General features: G+C 38.0%; 1 protein-coding gene across 1 annotated transcript in view; it reads right to left on the bottom strand.

Moving 5' to 3' along the window:
- Gad2 (glutamate decarboxylase 2) overlaps window positions 1-20,701 on the bottom strand; it is a 76,684-nt gene that overhangs the window by 34,916 nt on the left and 21,067 nt on the right. Inside the window, exon 8 of the mRNA XM_003463164.5 lies at window positions 17,866-17,945. Within this exon, the coding sequence (XP_003463212.1) occupies window positions 17,866-17,945 (80 nt within the window). The remainder of the gene's footprint in view (window positions 1-17,865; window positions 17,946-20,701) is intronic.

Here is a 20,701-nt window from a genome sequence, read left to right as displayed (position 1 = left end):
TTGATTCTGCATTGAGATCTTGTTTAGCCATAGCCTTTAAAACATCAAATAAAAGAGGCCATTACACAACGCTTAATACAGGATCTGTGATCCTCCTGGCAACACTTGGAGAGCTGTACTTACCTGGCAGATAAGGAAACTGAGGGTGAAGGAGGCAGCTGAATGAGCCTAAAAGCTTGGAATGCAGAGATCAGATAACTGAGTACCCGCCCCAGATTCAGTACTGACATGTACTAGAAGACTTTTAAGTTCTTCCTTTTATTACCTTACAAAATGACAATAGTACTCATCTCATGAAGTTTGTATGAAGATAAAATAAGACAGTGGTATAAACCTCTGCCTAAACGGGGCCTGGAGGTGCATGCCTGTAATTCCAGCCTTTTAGGAGTCAAGATAGGAGGACTATAAGCTAGAGCTCAGTCTAGGCAACTTAGCGACTTTGCTGTCTCAAAATAGAAAGTAAAAAAAGCTGGGGGGTGGGGGGCGGGCAGCATGAAGCTGGAGATTTAGCTCAGTGTGAGGATCTGCATTTAATCCCTATTACCATAAAAACCAAAAAATGGTTGGCATGTAGTACAAACTCAATGCACATTATTCTCATTTTTATTTTAGCAACAAGAATACCATTATATGGCTTGCAGGATATCAGAAAGCTATCAGGAAGCAGATTTCAAGTCTTGAGCTGTCTAATAGCAAAACTCAGATTCTTAGTCCTGGTATACAAACACCTTGAAAGAAACATTTTAGGTTGAGTTCTAGAGTTGCAGTGATATATGCAAATTTTCCACCTGGTTTCCCAAAACTCACTTGGATTAAGTAGCTCCTTAACCTCTGTAGCTAGTAACACAAGAAAAACATGTAATCTCATCCTAGAGCACACTGCTTTATCAGCTTTCAATAGTGTGGTTCTTCCTAACGTAACACTCAAATGCTACAGGAATTGAGTAACCTGGTACCCTTTCTTCCATTTGCTTGTGTTTGTTTTTAAACCAGTCAATGCTAAGCGAAACTGTCTCTGACAAGAATGTCACAGCAAGAAGAGTTCATGGACCCAAGTGAGTTTTCAAATTTCCCAGAATGTGCACCGAATAGGAAACAGCACAGTCTGTTATAAGAGAAAACTGTTAAAGATGAATCGCAGAGTGGCAGTAAAAATTACCAGTTTCTCTCAAGGAAGAGCTCCCTGTAAATTTACATGTCTATTGTGAATATGGTAGCCTGTCCTACGGAAAAGTAAATGAACAAACAGATTTTTTTTTTGTCTTTTTCCTTTTTATCGATAGCAGGGATTGAACTCATGACTGCCTGCTTGCAAGGCAGGTGCTTATGCCACTGAGCTAAATCCCCAGCCCCCACAAACAGATCTTTTAAGAAGTACTTATTAAGTGAAATAAATCAGACACACAAGCTTAAATATTGCATAGTTTCTCATATGACAAATAAAAAATATAAATAAAAGGTAAAACAAAAGATAGATAATAAGAAATAGGGAGACGATCTTTCTCATATGGAAGGGGATCAAGAGACACAGTGGGTGGAGAGGTGAAGAAGGGGTGTAAAAAGGAATCAAAATGCATTTTGTACATATACCAACTCCACAAGGGAGTGTAAACCGTATGGACTGCAAACGCATACTAATGAATGCATGTACTACGCATTAAAATCAACTCCTTTGAAAAGAGTTTTACCTTATTTCTTCATTAATTTTTAGAGAGAGTTTTGACGGATATATGAACTTAGGTTGCATATTTTTTTCCTTCAGGACTTGGAATATTTCTCCCCACTCCCTTCTTGACTTAAGAGTTTGTGTTGATAAGTCTGCTGTTATTTTGATAGATTTCCCGTTATAGGTAACCTGCATCTTTTCTCTGGCTGCTTTTAATATTCTGTTTTTTTGGTGGATTTCTGGGATCTCGATTATTATGCTTTGAAATCTGTATTTCTTTAAATTGTTTTTTTTTTTTTTTTAAAAAATGTTCTGTTCTGTTTTGATATGGTTAACCTTATCCTCTTAGAGATGTAAAACAAATAGGTGGGACTGATAATCATATTACGGAGCTTTTGTTCGGCCATAGAGCAGAATGGTTTGTAGGGTCACTTTTTTGAATGTCATTCTAAATACTTTAATTCTATAACCTGAACAGCCATTTCGAAGAAGACAATTTGTAACTTATCAACTGGCAATTTCTTACCTTTTGTTTGTCTGTAATTAAGTATTATTTCTACCCTTTTTTTTTAATCTCCATGTATTTTTTTTTTCGTTTCCTTTTCTTTAAATAAATTAAAAAAAAAAAAAGAGTTTTACCAAACTTTCAGAGAACTTTCTTAGTCCCTTTGATACATAATTTGATGTGGGGAAAATTTTAACAGTAATAATTATCCATATTTTTCTCTTTTAAGATTTGATTTTCAATATGCACAGTGGGACTGATTAGCATTATGAGCAGATTATGGGATCAAGGTATTTTTGGTGATTGCTATATATATTCTAGTACAATTTATCCTTTCTGTGACCTTCTTCCAAGGGGTTCCCACACATATCCTCACTGTACAACACAAGCCAGGTGCACTGGGGGACTCCAGTCATGGTGGTTAAGGAGCTACCATCTCTTTTTTAATAAGAAACTTCCTATTTGTGTCAATGAGGGGATAGTATTAGAGCTAACGAAGTAGTAGCTGATGAGGGAAAATGTTTGTATGGGTGAGAAAGTATGCTGAGCTCAGATCACTTCCCTACTCTCCAAAATCTTGTCTCTCATCCATGAAAGTGTTTCCAGAGACAAAGAAAAGATTCTGACAAGAATTTCACTTGCCAGACGAGAAACCATTCTTGGCTACTCTAAATAACTTTTTTCTTTTGACTTTATGCAAAGTAAAGCAAAATTTCATAATCAAATAATAAGAGTAACAACAGTAATCACACTGTGTATCATTACCTTCAGAGTAGTTAGTCCAAGACAAACCACAAAGATTCTTACAAAAAAAAAAAAAAAAAACCAGGTAATAATACAAACATTCTTTCCGATGAACTAAGATAACTATTATAAATCAAGAAAATTAGCATATATATTGAAACTGTTTTTAAAATGATAGAATATGTAATTTGGGGACATTTTTAAGATTTTTCCCCACTTCCTATTTATCTCCTAACTTTTGAGGTCAGGAAAAATAAAATGACAATTATAGAACATTAAAAACTAATGATGTGAAGATATTACATATAAAACTTTGAAAGCATCCTAAAATATTATCAGAGGAAAATGCATACCTCTAAATGCTTTTGAAATTAAACAGAAAATAAAAATAAAGTTTAATCCAAGAAGCTAAGGAAACAATGTAGGTAGAGACAATATGAAACAATATAGACAAAAAGAAGGAAGGAGTTTTTCAGTGAATTAGAAAACTTAATAAAGTAGAATTAAATAATAAATTCAAAAGGTGAGACAATGGGAAGATCAATGGGTACATAAATGTGATTTAGTCTAGTGAAAAGAGAGAAAATGAGAGACTTAAAATGTGAAGAGATTATGGATAAAAAATTTAATATTATGAAAGAATTCTAGGTAAAATATTATGCTAATCTTAAAAATTTTGAGGAAATATATACTTTTTATCAAGGAAACCATAAATTTCAAGAATTGATTCAAGAATATTGAAAAATTGAAAAAAATACTAACAAGTATATATGGGAGGAAATTTACCAAGAAACAAACAAAACCTACTCTTCAAAGTGACAGCCTCAGATGTTTTAGCAGTGAATTTTAATGTCTACTACTAAAGCTGAAGAATTTGTTTTTTCAATCCAGCTGACTCTGAAAGCCAAATCTATGAAATATATCCCAGTAAAACCTACAGATGAACCTTACAAATATAGCTTCTGAATCTAACATTAGAAAATATAATACAGAAGGAAAGTAAAGGCTAACATATGGCCGCATAGAATTTGTTGCAAGAAGGAAAATGTATACACTATTAGGAAATCTTTCTAGTCAATTCATTCTTTGATAGAGCAGAGTGAGAAAATCACACTATTATCTCAATTTATTAAAAAAACATTTTATGACAATTATTATAAGAGGAGGAGAGGATAAAGGAAAGATAGAAGAGCATAAAAGGTGAGAAAAAAAAGAAGAAATAGTTCTTGGTACAATAAGAAAAAGTGAGCACTTCTTTAACACAACCAAGAAACACCTACTTCAAAACGTGAGTCAAGTACAAAATCCTAGATATATTTCAATTAAACTTAGAAACAGGATAATTCTTTAAAATACAGAAAACCAAACATTAATGGGTAAGGAGATTGAATCAGCAATCAGAAACAAATAAGCAAATAAACTTTCATCAAAAAAAGCCCAGGATCTATGACTTCACTAGTCAATTTTACCAGACATTTAGAGAAGGATTATTAGTAATCATTCACAAATTCTTTCACATCATTGAAGAAGAAGGAACACTTCTAAACTCATTCTACATAGCCAAGAATTACCCTGAAATCAAAGCCAGGAGACTACAGAAAAAGGAAATCACAGGCTGATATTCCTGTAAAAACTTTCAATAACATACCAGCATGCCAAATTTAACAGTGGTTTAGAAGGATCATATTTTAAATGAAGCAGGATTTATCCTTGGGAGACAACAAGGGCTTAACACAAACAATCAATAAATCAATAAATGTGATACACTACACTAATCTAGTTAAAGATAAAAAAAACCCATATGACCATTTTGATATATGCTTAAAAAGGATTTAGTAAGATTCAATATATTTCATGATAAAAAAATTCTCAACAAACTAGTATAGAAAGAATATACCTCAACACATAAAGGCCATTATATGAAACGCTCACAACTACACAGCATACTCTAAAAACCAAAAGCCTTTCCCCAAGATCAGCAACAATATGGGAATGCCATTTCTTGCTATTTCTGTTCAGCATAATACTAGAAGTCCTGGCCAAATAAATTAGCTGAGAAAAATAAATAAGTAAAAGTACCCTCATCAAATAGGAAGAAGTTAAATTGTCTCTGTTTTCAGATTATCTGATCTTATATAAAAAGAAAAACCCTTAAAGTCTCCACTAAAAAGTCATTCAGAAAAAATAAACAAACATGATAAAGTTGCAGGATGCTTAACACATAAAAATTCAGGTGCTTTATAACATATTAAAATGAACTGTCCGTGAGGTAAGAGGGACACTGTGAATTCAAGGCCAGATTAGGATATAAAGTGAATTCAAACCAGCCTGAATGATGTAGTGAAATTCTGGCTCAAAAAGACAAAACAAAACAAAAACAAAAAACTTTCCAAAAAAAGAAATCAATAATATAATAGCATAGAAAAGATTAAAATACTTAAGGATAAATTTAACTAGGATGTTAAAGAACTGCATACTTAAAATTATAAAGTGTTGATGAAAAATTTAAAGAAGATATTAATAATGGAAAGATATTCTGTGTTCATGGATAGGGAGAGTCAGTATTGTCAAAACTTCTGCATTTCTGAGTCTACAAATCTAATGAAATCTATATCAAAATTCTAAAGGCGTTTTCATAGCAAGGAAGAGAACAATTGGGAAATGTGTATGGGAACATAAAAATAATGAATAAGTAAAGCCATCTTGAACAAGAAGAATAAAGTTGGAACTCTCACACTTCCTGATTTCAAATTAAATTACAAAGCTATAGTAATAAAAAAAAAACTATGGTACTGGCACTAAAATAGACACAAACCAGTGGAATAAAATGGGAAGCTTAGAAATAAATTCACTCTTACATGGTCAACTAATTGTTGCTAACGATGCCTAGAGGGCACAATGGGAAAAAATAGTCTCTTTAAGAAATGACACTTAGAAAACTGAGCATCTACATGTAAAACATGGTATTAGGTATTTATACTGTACACAAAAATCAACTCCAAACAGATTGGAGACTTAAGCATCAAAACTAAAACTGTAGAATTCCTAGAAGAAAACATGAGAGAAAGTCCATGAATTGATGGTGGCAATGATTTTTTGGATTTGTCACCTAAAGCACAGGCAACAGAAACTAACAAGTATAATCAGGCATGGTTGCCTCTGTTTCTGTAATCTCAGCACTCGGGGAAGCTGAGGCAGAAGGACTGTATGTCTAAGTCAATCTGCATCAACGCAGCAAATTAGGAAGACCCTATCTTAAAAGAAAAAAAAAAGTAGTCTGGGACTGTAGCTCAGGACAAAGGTTCAACCTCTAGGAACACACACATACAGAGATAGATAGATAGAGAGAGAGACAGAGAGAGAGAGAGAGAGAGAGAGAGAGAGAGAGAGAGAGACAGAGAGACAGAGAGACAGAGAGACAGAGAGACAGAGAGACAGAGAGAGAAAGAGAACACAGCACAAAAGGGGCCATTTCTAGCTAAAATGTTTCTGCACAGCAAGGGAAACAATCAGTTACCTAAATGAAAAAGTGATCTATGACATGTGAGAAAATTTTTGCAACCAAATATCAGATAAGGAGTTAATATCTAAAATATAAAAGGAATTCCACCTTACTGGTAAAAAACATGCACAAAACAAACAACAAAAACAACCTGACTGAAAAAATGGGCAAAGAACCTGAATAGTCATTATCCTAAGAAGTCACAGAACTATCCCAATAGGTATATGAAAAGGTACTCATCACCACTAACCAGCAGGGAAATGCAAATGAAAACCACAATGAGAAATAACCTCATAATTGTTATCAAAAAATATCAAAGGATAACAAGTATTGGACAAGCATGTGGAGAAAAGGAAATTCTTACATTGTTAGCAGGAATATAAATTGGCACAGCTGCTATAGAAAACAGTGCAGAAATTCCTTAAGAAATAAAAAATACACCTATTACACAATACAGAAGTCCTACTTTTGCAGAGATATCCAGAGGAAATAAAAACATTAGTATTTTAGAAAGACATTGGTACCTCCAAGTTTACAACAACCTTACTAATAATAGTCAAGATATGGAAGCAACCTAAATGTTTGTCTGTGTGAGAAGATAAAGGAAATGTAGACACACAGACTCTCTCTCCCTCTCTCTCTCTCTCTCTCTCTCTCTCTCACACACACACACACACACACACACACACACACACACACACACAGATAAATTACTTTTCAGCCTCAAAAAAAAAGGAAATCCTCCAATTGTGACAAGGATGAATGTGGAAGCCATGATGTGAAATGCCATAAGCCAAGCACAGAAAGACAAACACCTCACGAACAGTTCAATTCATGGAAATAGTACAACAGTGATCCGGTAGAAGGGTGTAGAGGAAGGATGGGAGAGATGGGAAGATATTGGTCAAATGGTACAAACTTTCAGTGACAAAATAATCCCTGGAGACTTAATGTACAGTAGAGTGACCACAGTTAATGTACTCTATACGTGAAATTTGCTAAGAGAGTAACTCTTAAGTGTCCTCCCCCAAAGGTTGACAGTATGAGGTGATGCATATGTTAATTAGCCTGTGATAGTTAACAGTGTACACACAAATTAAAACATTGTGCTGTTTACCTTAAATATATACTGTTTTGTCAACTATAACTCAGCAAAGCTGGATAAAAATAATATTCCTAAAATTTTAACCAATAAATGAACTAAGAAAAACTACAACTTTTGGAAGACAGATAAGATAATAATCAGTATCTGTTCTGGTTTAGATCTTAAAAGTCCCTCAAAGGCTTGTGAGATGAAAGCTCAGTACCTGGTGCATCTGTGTTCAGAGAGGAGGCAGTTGGGGTGGTTAGATCATAAACACTCTGATGGTACCAGTGGACTAACTCATTTATGGAATAACATTTAACAGGTTTTGCAGGAGGGGCTCTGTTATACAAGAGAGTTCTCTTGTGCTTTTTGGCTGCCAAGAGGTTTAACAGCTTTTGCTCCACATGCACTCCCTGCCATGATGTTTCTGCCTCACTATAGGCCCAGAAACAGTGGAGCCCCCTGATCATGGATTGAAACCTCTGAAATCATGAGGCAAAATAAATCCTTCCTCTTTTAAACTGATTTTGTTACATATTTTGTCACAACAATGGAAAGCCAACTGACACAGTATCTAAACTATAAGGGAAAGAACTAAATTTATCATGTCTAAAATAATTTAAAAATCAAGAGGTTGCTTACATTCCAACAATGATTAGTAGGAAATATAATAAAGAGATAAATTTAATACTGCTAAGAAAAAGTTAAGTAATTAGAAATAAACTTAACAAGATGTATAAAAGCTAGAAGAAGCAAAAAGCAAATCTTTGTGAAAAGACACATAAGAGATTTGGATAAATGGAGAAACACATCAAGATTTTTTATGACAAAACTCAACAGTGTAAACATACAATATCTAAATTTAAAGCAATTCCAATGGGATCTTTAGGGCAGAGAGTCTGGGAAAGTAAGTCTAATGTACAACTACAGGAAAAAATATTAGTTTAAAAAATGGTCAGGGGAAAGATTACTTTCTGTTAAATAGTAAAATATTCTAAAAGTGATTAAAAAGTATGGTAATATAGAATCAGTGAAGCCAAACTGAAATTCCTAAGAATTAAGTATTATTAGATTATTATTAGTATTATTAGATTATTATGTACATTGTTTATAGATTTTTTTATAGATCAGTGACATTTTTAGATCTGAAATTGGAACAATATTTGGGAAAAAAAATTACAGATTTCCCAAGCACCTTAAACCAAAAGAGGTCTAGTAGGTTTATCATTTAAATAATAACATAAAAATTCTAAGGAAAAACAAAGGAATATTAACATGTACTAAGAATGGGAAAGATTTTCTAAAGAAGACACTAAGGGTAAAAATGAATCACCGATGAACACACTGACCACGGAAAAATACCACAAATGAAATTAAGAATCAGATGAGACACTTTGGGGAAGCATTTGAAATATGCATGACAAAAGAAGCCTTTATTTTCTTTTCCTTTTTGAACTTTAACTACAAGCTTCAAACACTCAAAATGAGAACATAAAACAGGCTTCATCCATCAAAATGATACAGGTCACCTAAGGTTCTAACTCCTCTGATGAAGGAAGATGTGTGAGCAGGGACCCATGTACACTGTTTGGGGCAAGAAAATGTGGTCAATTCTCTTCTGAAGGACAACTTAACAGCAAATATTATGACTCTTAGCATAGATATAGTCTTGAGCTCAAAAGTTCTACTTTCAAGAATTTAAGAAAATAAAATAAGGACATAAACAAATATTTAAACAATAATGTTTGTAGTAGCACTTTTTAAATAATGAAAACTTAAAGCAACTTAAATAGTTAACAACAGATTTGCTGTTGCTTTAAAAAGGAGCCATCATATGAATTAACTCAAAATAGGTCAGAGACGTGAAAGTAAGAGATAAGACTATAAAATGCTTAGGAGAAAACACAGGGCAAAACCTTCATGACAATGGATTTGACAGTTATTTCTTGAATATGACACAAAGGCATGGTAGCAACAACAAGGAATAAAAATAGGCAAATTTGGTTTCATGAAAATTAAAATTTTTTTGCATCAAAAGATATTATCAACAAGTAACCTACAGAACAGGAAAAAATATTTACAAATCATACATCTAAAGGATTACTCATCAAAATACAGAGAAAACTCCCCAAACAACAACAAAACAACCTAATTCAAAGTAAGCAAATGCTTACTTAAACAGACATTTTTTTTAAAAGAAGACTTATAAACAGTCAATAAGCAAATGAAAACAACTTCATTATTAGAGAAATGCAACTCAAAACTATAATAAGATACCACATGCATTATGATTACTTTCAAATACACAAAAATCAGAAAATAATAAGCATTGATATGAACAAGCTAAAATTTGTGCACTGCTGTGGAAATACAACACGACATAGCTGTCATGGAAAGCAGTAAGGCTATTCCCTGAAAAACTGAAAATAGAATTGAGTAGAATTAGTATGTAATCTAACAATTCCACTTTTAAGTGCCTACCCAAAACAGCAGCATCTCAAAAAGGCAATGGTATGCCCACATTCATAGCGCATTCGTCATGATAACCCACAGGTGGGTTTTCAGATAGATGAATAAATCGAATGTGTTCTGTATATGCACAGTGAAGCATTACTCAGCCTTAGCATGGCTGAACCTTGGGGACATTATGCTAAGTGAAACATAGTCACAAGGCAATATTATATCATTATGGGTACACAAATGAGGAACCTATAATAACCAAGTACATAAAGGCACAATGTTCAATGGTGGTTTCCAGGTGCTGAGGTTGGGGTGGGGAGGGTTGGGGAGTGGCTGTTTAATGGAAAGAGTTTCAGTTCAGCACAGGGTGATTCAACCATTGTGTGATTGTTGTACAACAACAAGAGTACTTTATACCACTGTAATGTACACTTAAAACAGTTAACATAGTACAGTTTGTGTATATCTCCTCATAGTTAAAAAACATGGAAAAAAAGGAGAAGGGATCCTGTTTAACTGGTGAGCATTAGGAGCCCTCTTTTGAATCCAAACCTTGAATCTTTATGTGTCAGCCCAGTGACCATGGACACATCACACATGCAGTGCTAGGAGAAAGAAAAACTTGTCAACTGTTTAAAACTTTTTTGTCTATGGCAACACTTCATAAGCTGTGTCACTACCATCAAATGTAAGGAATGCACAATTTTGTGTGTCTCATCAGATGAATTAGATCAATTGTGTAAGCTGTTTAGGACTGTGCCTCGCACAGTGAACATATTCAGTGAGTATCAGCTACGGGTATTATTATTTTATAATCTTTCAGCATGTTGGATGTAAGGAAGCAAACATACTGGTACCCCTGAACTCTCTGGGGGCCCTGCTCCATAATAACTGATTCAGTGTCTCTGCAAAGCCTTTCCTAGTAGCTCCCCAAAGACCTGAAAGAGTTAATTAGCATCCCTAACCACCTCAGGCAAAGCCACAATTCAGCTAAGGTAATAAAAAGAGTATAATGACCTCAGATTATTTATACCTTCAATTGCTTAAATCAATTGTATGATGAAGTAAAGTACTTAACAAGCAGAAGGAACTGTAATGTAACTATAATTTATAAAGCTAGAGTGACATGTTTTTTAAAAGGCTAAAATGGATACAAAAGCACTAGCAATTAATTTGTGGTATAAAATCATTAATCGCAATGGCTAGCCGAATTCTTGCAACCTGGAGCTAGGATGGCCAGTATTCTTTTGGTCCTTTGCCAGTCAGCTGTCATATGTTTTAGGTAGACTTATTTTCTGAAAGGTTCCAGAAAATTACTAGCAATTTAGATAATGTAAAGGGAACCCTGGAGGAAGTAGAAGGAAATGGAGAAATGGAAGAGGGGAGAGAGTAGGAGAGAGTGCTAGAGGGAATTAATTTCTAATAGTGCCCTTGAGTATTCAAATGTGAAAGAGAGAGAGACAGACAGACAGACAGAGAGACAGAGAGAGAGAGAGAGAGAGAGAGAGAGAGAGAGAGAGAATGAAGGAATAAATAGAGAAAGAATAGAGTTAAAAAATCACTATTTTGCAGACATCAAAACAATAATTCAGACAGGAATCCTAAATGGATACTAAACTAGTGGATGAAAATGTCAGGAAAAACAGGGCATTCATATGGTCTCAGAAGCATCCTAGATGCTTGGTAACTGCAGAGGAGAAAGTAGTCATTTTATAGTGGCAAAACCTGGCAGACAGCACCTTACCAGATGGTCAAAGTCAACATTACTGACAATGGAACAAAACTAAGAAATGCAGGGAAGAAAAATAAGCATCACCTCCTCAAAAGTCCTTCCGTAGATGCATCTTGAATCTAAGCATGAGGAAACATCAGACAATCCAGCTTAACTACAAGTCTCTGCAGATCTCTGCAGATTTCATTGTCATAAAAGACAAAGGAAGGCTAGGCAAATGCTCCCAGGTAAAGGACACTAAAGAGACACACAACAAATGGCCATGTGATCCTAGACATCAAAAACAAGTAGGTAGGAAGGACTTCAGTGAGACAACTGATGAGATCTAAATAAAGGATGCAGATCTAGTATCAGTAGTGTCGGTGACAATTTCCTGGTTTTGGTGACTGTCCTGTGATCACATCAGTGGACATCTTCATTCTTAAATACACACTGAGGAATGAAGAGTAACAGAGCATATTGCCTGCAAGGAACTCTCATTTGATCACAAAAATGTTATATATAAACAATAAACAAAATACTTATTACAGTGCAAATGTAATAGTGAATCATTTCATTTAACACACCTACATATGGAGACAGAGATAAAGGAAATGTGTTTGAATGGTCATAGTTGGTGAACCTGGGTACAGAGTATAGGAGTTCTTGTTACTATTTTTGCCATTTTTCTTTGTTTGGGATTATATTTAAAATTCAAAATAAAAAGAGGGGTCAATAAGCCACCATCTAAGAGTCTTTACGACTCTGAGGCTGTTTGGCATGAAACCCAGTGGCAGCTGTCAAAGCCGGCTAAGCAGGGTCTGCATGCCCACCTCCATGCTGCTCTCCATCACACTCCTGCCTTTCCTTCCCTTGTTTCCTCGCAGTTTTATACTGTGAGATAATTTCAGATAGAATTATGACTCCCCAGGAAAAGCTCCTACTCATTTTTGCCAAAAGAATAAGGAGCTCTACTATGCTATAGAACACTAGCTTGAAAGCCTCCATTCCAATTATTCTCTGTTCCCCATAAATGTGTGCAAATATTATGTGTCAGTAAAAAAAAGAGTAAGCTACCCAGCAAAGGACATATGACCTCAGCAATCCATTGTATCACTTCCTTTTTACACAAAATTAATGTTTGCTTTCCAGCACGTTGCTAGAGTTTGGATCAGGAGTGTTCCTCCAAGTTGCTCACATGTATGTCCCCAATGCATCAAGGTACTGGGGTGCAGAGGGGAGCTAGAGAGGTGACCAGATCACCAGGACTCCTGCCTCATCCAAAGGACTGGGTATAGAATTTGATGAGACATTGGGAGATAGCAGGCACTTTAGGAATTGGGGAGAGCTGGACACTGAAGGTGCAGCTTTGAAGGGAATATTTTGCACGTTGACCCTTTCTTCTTGCTCTCTGTCTACCTCCTGTCCTCTGTGAGATGACCCACTGGGTCCTACCAGCTGCTCCCACTCTATATTTCATTATAGTCATGGAAAGCTACTGCACACACCCCTCACCTCACAATGAAACAGCCATCCGCTCTCTTAGCCCTCATCCCCAAAACAACAAAAATGTTCCACATTGTATATGTGTGTCTAATTGTGATATCATGTAGGGAGCCACGCCACCGCCCCGCTGCTGTCTCCCCGCCTCTCCCTTATATGGGCATATAGTGTGCCTACATCAACCATGATCCTCTCCTGCTCATGTCACGTACACGGATGTGACGATGACCCATCAGAGATCACCTCGTAGCCTCTTCCTGTCCCAATGGCCCACCCTTGCCCCATAAAAGCTATGATCACTTCCTCAATAAACGAAACTTGATTGGACTTCCTCAACTTGTCTCTGTCTCTGTCTCTTGCCCTGTCTATGTTAATCCCCGTTCCTCCCCCAGGTGGTTACCCCACGGATTGACCCACAGGCCAGGTCAATATCATACCCTGAAATCGTATGCAATTAAAAGAAAACACTTAAAAAATAAGTTACATTGTTATTTGTATCTATTCCTGAGCTACCTTATTTACTAATTTACCAAAAGTAATTTATTATTACATATTATTTCCAGATTACAGTGTCTTTGAGAGAAAGAATAGAGCTTCATTAATGTTTGTGTTTGCCATGGTCTATATCTTTATACAGAGTAAATGTTCAATAAACATTTACATAAATATTAAATGAAAATGACCAAAGCACAAAAAGAAATCTTGGATTCACATACCTCTCCAGCATCCTCCCTGTCAATAACAAAGAAAGAAAGGAAGAAAGAAAGAAAGAAAGAAAGAAAGAAAGAAAGAAAGAAAGAAAGCAAAAATCAACAAAACCCAAACCACCCTGGATTTAGCATTTCTCTCTGGCTTCTGCTCTACCTCCTGCCCTTCCCTGTTCAACCTTCCAGAAATGAGCCTGTATTTTCTGTTCCTTTATGCATCTATGACTCACCCAACAACCCACTGCTAACTGCTTCTGCCCTCCCTTTCCACTGAAACTTCCCTTGCTAGCCTCACCAGCCCTCTTATAAGAGAAGCCAAGGGGTGATTGGTGGCCTTCATTTCCTTTATTGACATTTGACACTGCTAACAGTCCTCCCTCTAGAAACCCTATGGTAGCCCCTGGGGCCCCACTTCCTGCTTCTCCTCCAACAACTCAGGCTGATGCTTTTCAGCTTCCTTTGCAGACCCCTCCCCTTCTCCCTGTCCTGTCCCCCAAACATGGCTCCTCCTCAGTGTTCTGTCTTGGGCTCACTTCTGCATGGCTTCCATTCGTCTTCTCAAACCCAGGCTCACAGTTCCCAGCATTCGCTCTCCACCCTCACTTGCGTATCTCAAGCTCTTCATCTCAATACTGGAATTCTTCAACTTCATAAGGCTGGGTGGGTTCGTAGCAGAGAACAGCACTGTGTCAGTGTGGCGGCAAGCCAGAGGCTGGCCTTCATCATGACTCTTCTCTCAGCTTCCTATGGAGCCAGCACTCCATTTCCACTGCTCTCCCACAAATTTGCTCACCATTCTTCATCTTTTCTCCATATTATTATTATTATTATTTTTGTACTGGGGATCAAACTCACAATCTCACACTTGCCAGGCAGGTGCTTACACCAGCCCTATTCTCCATATTATTATTGTGGCCACCAACATCTGGTTTCTAATTCACATATCACTCTGTATTTAAAATGATCTTTCTAATATAAAATTATGCTGCTGCTTCCCTGCTCAACACCCTTCAGCAGAGTTTCATGTCTTCAGCAGAAAATCTCAGCTCAGCCTGTTTCCTGAACAAGCCACACTCTTTGTTATATCCACAGCCTCTGCCTAAACCTCCTTTTCTCTTCATCTGGTTAACTCCCACGTTTCTTCCTCTGGATGAGGAATTAATGAGTATCAATAGCAAACTGGCCTTTCCAATCATCGTGCTTTTCTTCTTCACACACGATGACTTGTTTCATGCTACACTAAGTTTCGTAGCGCATGTGACATTGCCTGCCGCTGAGCTCCTAATCAAGGCCACTGCCACAGGGTTGGCCTTGGGATGTTGGCCTTGTCTCCTGACCAGACACTTCCATTTGACCTAAACTATCAGGACCAGGACTGTGTCTTAAATTCATACTGATTATATGAACTATCAATGTAGAATGGAAGATTACATAAAGATACTAACATATTCAACATATTCTGATACAATAGTATTTGGAGAATAAACTGGTAGAGGCTTTTAAAAGGTTACTGGACCCTCATTTTCAGTGTTTTACATTTGTCATTTTAACAATCCTGTGAAGGAGGTGCCGTTATTATTTTTTTTCTTTTTTCAGATACAGAAAATGAGGCACAAAGAGGCATTTGTTAAAACTGGTGCTGGAGCTGAGGTCAACCGTCCAGCTCCAGAGCTAGCTCTATAAAGTACTATGATGCTTTCTGACAGTACAGTTCAGTGTGTTTATTTTTGTAAGAATGGAGGACAATACGTTGTCATGTCTAGTAAGGAAAAGAAATAAAATCATGAATGTATAAAGAGAAAACAAAAAGATAAAAAATAAAGAACATACCTGCATGTTTACTTTTTTTTTTTTTTTTTTTGCAGTACTGGGGATTGAACTCACAACCTCACACTTGCCAGGCAGGCACTTACACCACTGAGCTAAATCCCCAGCCCAAACCTATATGCTTAGAAAAACAGATTCCAAAGTTTAGTGGTGAAACTATTATTTTTTATTGTTTCCAAGGAGGCAAGTGTTGCTGCTTTTGGATGACAAAAACTGTCAGTTACTCCTGTGAAAGCCCTCATTTGGTTTCCTGCTTTTGTCCATATTCCCTGTGTATTTCCCCTCCTTTGCTTTGTTTCACGATTCTCTCAGTTTTGTCACCTAGTTTTAGCTCTTTTATTTCTTATCTTTCCTCTTTCTTTTCTGCTTCCTTGCTTCCTACATTTTTCCACAAGTCTCATGAATATAAAAGGAAAAAGCCCCATTTTTCCTGCTCACCTACTGGCCCACTGGAATGCAAGCACCTACTGTTCAGGGTAGAGAGAAGACCAATGAGGCCCGAGGGCCGGGCTCTATGTTAGTGGCTCTTTCCTGAGTTCTAGGCTTCTCACTTCCTACGGCTATAGATTAACAGATGCAAAGTCATCTAAACTCTTTGTTTTTATCTTTTCCCTTGCTTTCTTTTTAACAATTGATTAAAGGCTTTTTTCCATCAATAAAATAAAGAGGATAAAAATAAAGTTAGCAATTTTTTTGGCCAGTTTCTCCTCAATCTCAGTTAAGGACGTTGTACTGATTACCCTGGTAATCTTACACAGTGAGACGGTTCCTTTTGCCTGATGTCTTAGTTTTGCTCCAATGGTTCATCATTTCATGCCCACCTTACTGCTAAAGCCGGTCACCTGGCCTAATGACCAGAGACCCTTCCCTCACCTTGCTTCTTATGGGGTAACTTCAGTCATGTTCTGCTTGGTTAAAGATGCTTTCAGATCTATCAAGATCCAACGCTAAGTTTAGCTACCCTAACCCCAAAGGATTAAAGTATCTGTTTTTCTAATTGTAAACATATGTACTCATTGCTAACATACAAAATCAGGCAATATATAAAGGTGTAAACTAAAAAGCAACGGTCCTCTCTAACTTCACCGCCAAGAGGCTAACGTGCTTCTGAATCTGTTGAGTTGGGCCCACCAGGCCACTGTGCTTGCCACGCCTTTCTACTTCCTCCAGCTCTGGTTAGGCCCTCTGCTCCAGCCCCACAAGGCACGCATCCCACCTCCTTCTGTGGCTTCGCCTGTGGTCCTCAACACATTTCTACTGCTCCTGCCTTTCCTTCCACTCACCCGACTCCTCCCCAGTTTGAAAACCTAGTTTTGGTTCTACCTGTCGCATGTTCCCCTGCCTTACCGGTATATAGATGGTGGTCTTTGCACCACAGAATTGAGCCATACATTTATCTCCTTCTGATGCTACTAACATGGTCCCATCTAGCTCAGATGCTGCCAGGGAACTGGAATGATGTCCCATGCTTCGCTAGAATCTAGTGACATTGGTACCCTGCTGTCTAATGAACAAAGAGGAATACCTAATGGTTAATTGAGTGGCTTCTTTTTAATCCAGTAAAAGTTCTTCTTTACCCCTTTAAAGACAGTCTAATTTTTTACTTTCAGTCTATAGGCCAGTAATGCTCCACATGCCTGAACACAGTGTAAACCTCCACCACCTTGCACGACACTCTAATCTCCACATACCTAGGGCATTCAGCTGCCAACTGGGAGGAGGGTTTTCTCCACAGAGTGCTTTGGTTCCTGCAGAGTTGCTGAATGGCTAGGGTATTAGTTACTTCCTGCTCACTAAGCTGGCCCCATTCTGTTATCCATCAAGTGACCATCGAGGGGCCGAAAGTGATGATTCCTCATAAACCAGGCTCCAGCTAAAGCGCCCAAGTGATACCTGTCCTTGGGCACCATCTTGGTGAAGACTATTTTGACTCATTTAACAAGGGTTCCAATTGAGTCATGGGCTGCGAAAGGCACCATGGCATTGCGAAACATCTGGGGACTATAAGCAAGAGCCCAGCTGGAAAGAACCAGCAAACTGCCCAGCTGCCATGGAGGCCCGGTAGCTGCCCCCATAGGCACCCAGCCGCAGACCAGGAGGTCTTTGTGTCAATCTGCAAATTGCTAACACCAAGGCTCAATATTCATGCTCACCTCTCATCACACTTAATCAGAATCACGCTGTCTGTTCCAATCCCCAAGGCTGCAGCTCCCTTTTTGAGAGAAAAATGACTCTGTAAAAAAAGCATATTTGTGGTTAGTGTCACACAAAGATAAGATCCATTTTCCCACTGCTGTTTTTTTTCCATTTCTAGTCTGCATCTCCAAAGCCTGAGCTGCTAAGAAAAAATGGCGTATTTTACTGATGCTTTAAAAAATAATGGTGCTGAAAGACATATAACTTAACTACACATAATTTAAATACCATCTTAAACATTTTTAAGCACAATCATTTCTGTGGCCCTAAGCATTTTTGCCTGCTGTACAGTTGTCACCACCATCTATCTCCAGAACTCTTTATAAAACTAACTCTTCTTATTAAACAACTCCCCATTCTCCAGCTCCTCACAACCACCATCCCCTTCCTGTCTCAGTGAACTACTTTACTGTTCTATATACCTCACACGGGCACAGTCCCAGAGCATTTTCTTTCTCTGGCCCAGTTGATTACACTTAGCACAATGTTGATAGGGTCACCCAGGTAGCAGCATACAGAATTTCCTTCCTTTTAAAGGCAGGTTAACACCCACCCACCATCTGTGGACACTTGGGCTGCTTCTGCCTTTTGACTACCAGGAACAGTGTTGCCAGAAACACTGCTGTACAAACACTTCATAGAGACTATGCTTTCAACTCCTGGGCAGACACCTAGAACTTTTTGAGGAACAACTACATTCCTTTCCACAACCTCTGTGCCATTTTAAACTCCCACCACCAGTGCAAAAAGTTCAAGTTTCTCCATATCCTCACCATTTATAATTTTCTCTCTCCCTCCTTCTTTTCCTCTTTCCCCTACCTTTTTTCTTTTTCTCTTTTTCTTGTTTTAGTTTTGCCTAGGCTATCAATCTCTTGGGTTCAGGGCATTCTCCTGCTTCAGCCTCTGAAGCAGCTAGGACCACAGGCGTGTGTCACCAGGCCTAGCTTGTAAATTTCTCTTTTGATAACAGCCTTTCTGACTGTTATGATGAGAGATGTAATACATCTTTTCATGTGTCTGTTGATCATGTTTACATTTTTGTTGAAGAAATGTCTATCCAGGTCCTTTGAAATTTTTGAATCTGGCTATTTGTTGTTTTGTCATTGTTGAACTCATTCAAGCTGTGTGTGTTGCGCTAGAGATCAAATTCAGGGTTGCTTTACCACTGAGCTACCTCCCAGCCCTTTTTTAGAGATGGATTTTTCAGTGAGTTTCCCAGGTTGGCCTTGAATTTGTGATCTTTTTCTCTGCACCTCCCTTCTCCTCCCTTCCGTCCCCCAGCTGGGGCTATAGGCATGTATCACTGCACTTGGCTTCATTTAGGCTTTTCGAAGGAAGAGAAACACTGCTGGAAATTGTAACTGGATTTGGTAACCCAGAGCAACTGGTAATGGAGTCAATTTTATATACCAGGGATAAGCCCATCACAGCAAGTATAGTGTGCAGCTCTCAGATTTGATTTACATTTTCTACCAAGAGACAACATTCCACTTCTCGCCCAAGTGGAGGGGGAGAAGTTGGCCCCAGCACTCTTCATCCCAGACTTCCTGGAGTGGTCCTCTGCTCTGTGCTGACACCCAGTTTGGGGCAGGCTCAGCAAGGACAAAGCAGCTACTGGCTGGGAGCCAGCGACTGGACTGCACATGGAGACAAGGCCACTGACAGCCACCACCATTTTTATGTTGGTGGCTTTGGACTCTGAGCAGGATTCTGTGTCTCTGTGGGGGTAAGCAACGTGCCATTTGGAGAGCTGAGCAAAGCTAAGCTAAACCCAGCTGTTCCACATCTGCCCATCAGCCCCTATTAACTACAGATCATTAAGTTGCCTCAATTTACATCTCCAAAGGGCTGCTGACTGGAATTTTAAGTTATTATCTGAAGAGCACACTTTCTCTTCAAATGCTCACTTTTCACTCATCTGTATGCTTCAATATGCAGCAACAGAAACTCTTAACCTATTTTAGGGTGTATGTCTAATAAGCAAGAAGAAATCACACTTATAGCAGCAGCAAATAAAATCAACCAATAATGGAGACACTCTGAAAGGAGGATTTTTAAAAGCCCAGTGCAGCTAGATGTAATAAGAAAGGACCATTAGCCTCATTTTATAACCCTGGAATGATGAAGTGAGTAATTGTTACCAAGAAACCTGGGAACTGGGAGAGAAAGCTCAATTGGGTCAGGATTTGTAAAGAGGCACCCCCCTCCCCAATCCTTGCTCTCTCATACTTAGCAGGGTGCCACGGAGGGGCTGAGAGGGAAACAGGGCCAGGTTTCTACTGGTGGGGAGGGTGTGGAACAGAGCACCAGCTCCTCAAGTCCTGCCCCTCAGTGAGTCAGGTCTTAAGCACAGACTGCAAAATGGCAAGCTGGGGGTAGAGATCTGGTGCACCTGGCCAATGAAAGGACCTTTCCTGATCTGATCTTTAATGAAAAAGAACAGGGATTCTTAAATAAGGAGCAATCACCCAGGATAATTGACCACGGTACTGAATGCAGCAGATTTATAAAAAAACACAAGCCCATAGAGAAAGCTTAGAGATGGGGAACAAAGGCAATATGAAGCATAAAAAAAATTAGGTACTGAATACTGAGTCTGTTTATGTTTTCAGGACAGTGAGCAGAGAGGCAGCTAAATGGCAAATGCAATAGCAAGGAGCCCACAAAGAGGGAGGCACGTGGAGGGGATCCCTAAGGAGCAGGATGGTGAAGACAGCTTAAATGCTGGGCCACCAAGGCAGCACGTGGACATTCATTTCTAACCTTTGGCACCTCATTTACTGGACCAGAGGA

This window comes from Cavia porcellus, unplaced genomic scaffold (assembly GCF_034190915.1).
Source record: "Cavia porcellus strain 051 isolate PalLab524CR breed Dunkin Hartley unplaced genomic scaffold, mCavPor4.1 scaffold_27, whole genome shotgun sequence".
In the NCBI taxonomy this organism is placed as follows: Eukaryota; Metazoa; Chordata; class Mammalia; order Rodentia; family Caviidae; genus Cavia; species Cavia porcellus.
Note: the sequence above shows the minus strand (reverse complement) of the source record. Positions and strands in the feature narration are given on the sequence as shown.